Source organism: Helianthus annuus, chromosome 10, assembly GCF_002127325.2.
Source record: "Helianthus annuus cultivar XRQ/B chromosome 10, HanXRQr2.0-SUNRISE, whole genome shotgun sequence".
Lineage (NCBI taxonomy): Eukaryota > Viridiplantae > Streptophyta > Magnoliopsida > Asterales > Asteraceae > Helianthus > Helianthus annuus.
In genome coordinates, this window is record NC_035442.2 from 129,068,158 (window position 1) to 129,076,021 (window position 7,864).

General features: G+C 37.8%; 1 protein-coding gene across 1 annotated transcript in view; it reads right to left on the reverse strand.

Annotated features, from left to right (window-relative positions):
* Nucleotides 1-6,975, reverse strand: part of LOC118482693 — a 39,151-nt gene extending 32,176 nt beyond the window's left edge. The window contains exons 1-3 of the mRNA XM_035978305.1: nucleotides 6,961-6,975; nucleotides 6,065-6,868; nucleotides 5,164-5,907 (exon numbers count right to left, since the gene is read on the reverse strand). Of these exons, the coding sequence (XP_035834198.1) occupies nucleotides 5,164-5,907; nucleotides 6,065-6,868; nucleotides 6,961-6,975 (1,563 nt within the window). The remainder of the gene's footprint in view (nucleotides 1-5,163; nucleotides 5,908-6,064; nucleotides 6,869-6,960) is intronic.
* Between the last annotated feature and the right edge of the window lie 889 nt (nucleotides 6,976-7,864).

A 7,864-nucleotide genomic window follows, 5' to 3' on the forward strand; every position in this document is an offset into this window, starting at 1 on the left:
AGCTTATACCGTATACGGATGAGATAACTTTTACAAATCTCGTTTGTTGAAGAACTTCAAGACTTCCAAGTGAAAATAATGTCAAAGATGTTCGATACACAATCGTTTTTTAACATATTAAAAGTAACAATTCATTACACTCTTCTATAAATTGTCAGTACAAAACTATCACAAGTATAAAATATTTATATGTTATCATCAAATCTAAATATATATAAAAGTTGGATTAACAATACTTGTATCACTATTTGAGGTTCAAACTTGTTTCTAAAGAGAAGTGGTATGTACATCACTACATCATTAAGATTATTTTACACATACATAGTATTTTTACCAATAATATATATATATATATATATATATATATATATATATATATATATATATATATATATATATATATATATATAGGGGGCCGCTAAAATGAGAACCACCCCCAGTTGTAAGAACCGCGAGAACCACTTTCCACCAATAAGATCATGCCAACTAAAAGGGTATTTAGGTCATTTTGTATATATGTCTTGTCCATCATGTTTGTCTTGTTTCTTTATTAAAAGCATGAAGATCATTTCTCTCTCTCTTCATATCTGTAACAAACACACATTTCTCTCTCTTTCATATCTTCATCTTTGATGAAGATCATCATCTTCAGCCTTCATATCTTCATCTCGACGCCTCCACCGCCACCGCCACTACTCGTTGTACCCCCTCCTTCTCCGTCTCCGGTGGATGCCGCCGCCGCACATGGGGGTTTCACTCACGTGTGAGCGGCGGTGGCTGATGATGTTACTGTGACCGCTCGTTTCTCCGGCGACCCTCAGACCTACAACCCATCTCTCATCTCCTACAAGAAACCCAAAAGATGTTTGGTCGGTGGAGAGGAGGTGATTGGAAGACGGCGGAAGACGGTGGAGAGGAGGTGGTTGGTCGACGGCAGAAGACGGTGGAGAGGAGGTGGTTGGTCGACGGCGGAAGACGGTGGCGGAAGGTTGTGGTGGTTTTGTGGGGAGACCGGTGGTGGTTTTCTGGATGACTGGACCTTTTTGTCACCACTTGTTGATTTATCTACTTCAATGGTGATTTTGATGATTTTTGGTAAAGTTGTGAATGCTATTTCTTTTTGGGTTTCTTGTTACTGTCATTTATGTTGCTTCTGCCATTTTTGGATGTTTAAATCGGTCAGTGAAGGTGGGTTTTTAATTTTGTTGAATCTGGGTTTGAATCTTGGTTTGAATATTGTGGGTTTGTCTTGTGGGTTTGAATCTTCTGCCATTTTTGGATGTTTAAATCGGTCAGTGAATGTGGGTTTTTAATTTTGTTGAATCTGGGTTTGAATCTAGGTTTGAGTCTTGTGGATTTAAATCGGTTGAATATGGTGCCTTATCGAATCGGCTGTGATGATGCCCAAAAAAAATAATAACTGACGATGGCGCGGCAAGGATGGCGGAGGGTATGGTTTTGAACCTGCAACCCCACTTTGCAGCCTCTGATTATCGGAAAATCTGAGCCTAAACTGCGTTTTTTTTCTCTCGAAACCACTCGTTCTTTTGATTTTTGTTTGTTGGGTTTTTTTTTAAATTTAGGCGTCGATGATGATAACAATATATCTGAGACGCTTCACCGAGTTTGCGATTTCTGCGTGCGTTCGTTTTTTGCGTAAAAAAGTTTTTGTAAAAAAAAAAAAATAAACCGTAAACTTTTTAACGTAAACCGTAAACTTTTTAACGTAAAACGTTAACGTAAAAAACCGGGGTGTAAAACGTAAAAAACCGACGCGTAAAACGTAAAAAACCGACGCGTAAAACGTAAAAAACCGGCGCGTAAAACGTAAAAAACCGGGGCGTAAAACGTAAAAAACCGACGCGTAAAACGTAAAACGTTTTTGTAAAAAAAAAAGTTATACCGTAAAATTTTTAACGTAAAACGTAAAAAGTTTTACGTAAAACGTAAAAAGTTTTTCGTAAAACGTTAAAAGTTTTAGGTAAAACGTGAATCGTAATTTTTTTTTAGTAAAACGTAAAAAACCGTCGCGTAAAACGTAAAAACGTAAAAACTGTTAACGTAAAAAACCGGCGCGTAAAACATAAAAAAACGTTAACGTAAAAAACCGGCGCGTAAAACATAAAAAAACGTTAACGTAAAAAACCGGCGCGTAAAACGTAAATAACATTTAAAAACGGCGTGTGAAAAAGTCGGGCGAAAAAAACGGTGTTAAAAAACGGCGCGTTAAAAAACGGCGTTAAAAAAACGGCGCGTTAAAAACGGCTCGTAAAAAAACGGCGTTAAAAAACGGCGCGTAAAAAACGACGCTTGAAAAATGGCTCGTAAAAAACCGCTAACGTAAAAAACCGGCGCGTAAAACGTAAATAACATTTAAAAACGGCGTGTGAAAAAGCCGGGCGAAAAAAACGGTGTTAAAAAACGGTGTTAAAAAACGGCGCGTTAAAAACGGCGTTAAAAAAACGGCGCGTAAAAAACGGCGTTAAAAAAACGGCGCGTAAAAAACGACGCTTGAAAAATGGCTCGTAAAAAACGGCGCGTTAAAAAACGGCGTTAAAAACGGCGCGTCAAAAAAACATAAAACGTAAATTGTAAAAAGTATAAAAATCTTTTAAAAAAATCTGAATTTAAAAATGTTTTTAATAAAGAAATTATGTTTAAAAAATAAAAGTAATTAAAAGTAATTAATGAATAGGACAAAAAGCCAATTAAATATAATATATATAAAAAGATAAAAAAAGTAATTTTACTTAAATACCCTTTTCAATTAAAATATTAAAGATATAATAAGACAAAAAATACTTAATATTATTTTTTAATACTTTTAATCTCATCCATTCATCATCTTGATCTAATGGCTAGAAAGTGGTTCACGCAGTTCTTACAACTGGAGGTGGTTTTCATTTTAGCGGTTCCCTATACATATATATATATATATATATATAGGATAAGGATCATGTGAGAAGTAGTAGGGTAATTGAGAAACTTGAGAAGGATTCTGGACCACACATTTTCTCTAAGCTTTTCGTAATATACACATATGTATAGTTTAAAATTGACTATATACATATGTGTATAATTCAATATACATATATGTATATACTCAATTTTAAACTATACATATGTGTATATTACGAAAAGCTTAAAAAATGTGTGGTCCAGAATGCTTTTCAAGTTTCTCAAATAGGGTGGACTTCTCTTAGGATCCCTACCCTATATATATATATATATATATATATATATATATATATATATATATATATATATATATATATATATTGTCACACACATAGGATGAGGATCAAGATCAAGGAAAACTCCCCCCGAGTTGTGAAAACTTAGAGAACTTAGCCTTCTTGTGCGAGATTTGCTCCAATTTTTTTCACACCCCTAATATTAAAATGTTTAGAAAGATTGTCGTAAAAAAAAAAAAAAAAAAAATCGAAGTGATGTGTGTGTAAATAATGTACAAGATGTAAAAATAACCCTTGCTTTCTTAAGACTAAATGTATGAGGGCCGTACATGGAATGTAAGGATAGCAAGAAATGTGGTTGACGTTGTTGTACCGACAACTTAGCATTTGAATTTAGCAGTCAAGTGCATGTACTTCAATGCCACCCGACACTTATCTTTTTACAACAATTGTGCCGACCAAGTTTTTTATTATTACAATAGGTAATAGTCATATGTATTTATAATTAACCTCGTAACCATAGGATTAGAGCCGTTTAAACTGCTCGTTGATCGCTCGCCGATTGTTCGAAAATTGCTCGTTCGATTTGACGCTCGGTTGTAGACGAGCTGCTCCGGTCGGTTTGTAAATGAGCCAAACATGAGCAAAGGCCCGGTCCGCTCGTCCCGGTTCGGCTCGAATTATTATATTTAATTAGTATGTATATATACACACATATACATAGACACATACATATATAAACATGTATATACAGTGCCGTCCCCGAAAACTCTTGAAAAAATTTAGGCCTCGGGCGACGAAAAGAATTGGGCCCAAAATTATGGTTAAGGGTAAATGAATTACAAAAATAAAAACTTAGTGACAGAGCAAATACTTAAACTTGAGACCTTTACATTATTTTGAGATGATTTTTGCCACTACACCACCAATACTTTTTTGCATAATAAACGGATAAATATACTAAATATATAATTTAATATATATATATATATATATATATATATATATATATATATATACAAGCTTATAAAAACTTTTCGGCCCTTTGAAATTTTGGACCTCGGGCGTCGGCACGGGTTTGCCGGGCCCAGAGCCGGCCCTTATATACAAATATAAGTTAGACATGTATATACACATACATATATACTTAAATATAAATTAAATTTAAAGTTTTATAGATATCACTCTATTAGATTTTGGTCCACTATATACAAATTTACAGCTATGTTGACACGTACTAGCACAACCACATCAATAAAAAAAATTAATATCAAATCTCAAAGTTAAACCCTAAACCGATAAACGACAGTCTGCTTATCGCCTCAATGTTTCATGTCGTTACCCTAAGTCAATCGTCTCCTGCTCTCAACGTCGTTGTTCGTGCAATATGATCATCGCCTCATCGGCTAAAACATTGTTATTCATAAGAAAAATATTATGTCATGAAATGTGCCTGTTTTTAAAGACATAAAAACTTGAGACCCAACATTGTCACTATCTCTATCACCAAATTTAAATCGGGCGACACAGTTGTCCAAATCGCTCGAACATCGCTCGACGCTCGCTCGAAATATTTACTGCTCGGAAAATGCTCACTTGGTTTGAGGCTCAGTTTTAAATGAGCCGCTCCGATCGGTTCGGTTTGTAAACAAGCCAAGCACAAGTAAAAGTCCGCTCGATTCGGCTCGACTCGTAAACAACCCTACACATGATTATAATAAGTGTCATAATCTAGAGAGAAGAGGTGATAGAGAAAAAAAAAAGAATGCAAGTACTATCGTTGATAAACAGATAAACACTATGAACAAGTTTAATACGATTACAAACTAATGGCAGGTAGGCAAGCAACAAGTTGCGCCGCTACCCCCTTCTGAATAGCAAACCCTACCCTGCTAAACACAAAATTCTGCCCCTTAACATGTGCGGTGTTACTGCTTACCACCTGTTGAACCCGCTTTAGGAACCGCACCGCGTCAGGGGCGAGAGCGCCAAAGGTATCGAAAGCAAACGGGACGAACACGTGCTGATTCTCAATGCAAGCTTTTTCGTGTTTAGCTACTTTGCCCGCCTCTGCCTTGGTTATCGCCTGTCCTGCCACAAACCCGTGGTCCCTTAGCTCAACGAGGGGGGACACACCTGTCAAATCGACACACGCGTGTTTCCTTCCCTCCCATCCAAAAACAAGAATGTCAGCGGGCCGTAGGGTAGATCTCCCTTCTAACGGATTGGTCAAGAAGTTCACCGGAGCTTCCTTTTTTGCCGAGATCCCTGCTCGCTTAAGGACATCATACAGCACATCTCGGACTAAATCATGTCGATATTTAAAGCTCGGTAATTCTTTGCAATGGACTGCATGCTCCCCAAAAGAATCCAAGCAACACTTCCGACATACAGGACACGGCTCATCAACCGGGAAAAGGGGTATCATCAATCGGTACTTGAGGATAGCCCGGTATTCCACAGCCGACATACATTGCCCTAAACCTTCGATGGGAACAACAGACAGGAAATCCTGAGCATGGGGGGCTCGTAAACACTCAAACACGGCTCGCTGCCGAGGGGAAAAGGCAAACTTCTCTTCAACTGTCTTGACGATTTCGCCATATAAGGCATTCGCCAGTATTTTCTGGGCTTTAATGGGGGCGGTGTCTTTAATGTAGAAACCACCAAGATCAAGATCGGGAAGAGAACTATGCGGATTGTCCAACGCACCCTTGTAATCAGAGTCCAACAGCCCACCCCCACATTCACGAAGGATGTGGTCTTGAAGAACCCAAGATTGGGCCCTTGAAGCCACAAAAGCGTAGGAAGAGGCATCCTCAGCTGAGCAAATCCCAAGCCCCCCAAAGCGTGTCGGGAGGGAAGCTAACCTCCATTGTAGGTCCCCAAAAAAAGGCACCCCTACAAACAACAATGTCCTCGATCGCATTCCGAAGCCCTTTGTCAAAAACAGAGACAGCTTCCCCAACATAAGAAGGCTGACACGTCCTGAGCCCAAACAACAGTTTAGCAACCCCCATACATGAACAAAGAAGGAGGAGTTCGCTCTGAGGGTCCCGAAGGTGTTTGAGGCATCCCATCAGCTCAACCGCACATTTGGCTCTTTTGAGGTCCAAACCACTAATAAAATCCCCATCTTTACTGATAGCACCACCCAAGAGTTTCACACCATTCACCGACCTACCAATCTCCCGCGGAAATAAACCCTCCTGAGTCTTCACCCCGTCGCATGTAGGCCAAAAAACTTCAGTTTTTTTAATATTGAGAAGGAGGCCTAAGGAGGGGCCCTCCACTCTAATGATGTCTAAAGCCTTGGCAACCTGAGTAGCATCTCCAATAATGGTCCCATCATCCAGGTACCTCGCGTGAAAAAGAAGCTTACAACGATCTCTGATTCGGAGAACAAGAGGGTGTAAAACAAGGGCAAAAAGAAGAGGCCCTAAAGGATCCCCCTGATGAAACCCCGTGGAAGACCAAATATAATCAACCCAAGCAGAGATGGATGGACACATTTTCCTTACCTTATTTAAAAGAGCAGTTCTATCCACAAGGTTAAAGGCATTCGAGAAATCGACGGTAAGCATAGCCAACGACCCGTCTCGGTGGTGCGCATTTAAGAGCCTGTTCGCACTATGAAGAACCGCCTCAACCTCGTTTGGAACCCCAACCCCAAACTGATTGCAACGATCAATTGAAGAATGTATTATTCTAATGTTATAACGATTAATTTCTACCGGGTAATTTTACGAGAAAAATGTTGACATACACTTATATCAACCATCAACCATTTACAAAGGTTGGATTATCCTATCACTACTACAAGATGATATGGGTTTTAAGACGGTGTTTTCAACACCGTCTTAAAGTACCGTGGTTTAAAATCAAGTCTTATTAGACGTGTTCAATTTGAACACCGGCTTAAACTTGCTGAACACCGTCTTTTAATATCAAAACATTTCCAAATATTTGTTAAAACAGATATCTTTTAACACCGTCTTATAAACATTTGTTGAAAAAAAAAACATTTACAATAAAAAAGGTTTTCCAGAAATACATCAAGCTTATATACACTAATGGAACATTTTCAAATCAAACCAAAACAATACACATTCATTTCCGAAATAAACCTGTAGACATCCAATTCGGAAATAAACCCATCAAATTACAATCATTTGTTGAATGCATAACAAACTACGTTAAATTGTATAAAAAACTACATAAGCTAATCTAACGAAATACCTAACTCTCTAAAAAACTTCGGCATCAACGTCATCAACAAAACATCTATTTCATTATCCGTAGCCTCTCTTGTGTCGTGCCACATCTAAAATAAAAGTAGATAGAAAGAGTTATTACAAATATTATAGACTAAAACTAAAGGAAAAGAGAAAAATCGGTAATAACATCGTCAATAAAGTTATGTATATATTTACATGTTGTATACATCAAAAAACAAGTATATAATCAACTAAACCTTCATGTGTGTCTTTTTGACCCTAGGGTGTGTGCCTTGTTGAGCCTTGCGCTTAAGCGTGCCTCTGGCGTGCTTTTTAAAACAAAGGTTGTATGAGAAGTTAATTAATTACCTTGATAAAGTTGGCTGTATCCCAAATACTCAAGTCTTCAACCTACAAATCAAAATACATGAAACTAGTTCTATATCCGTCCGG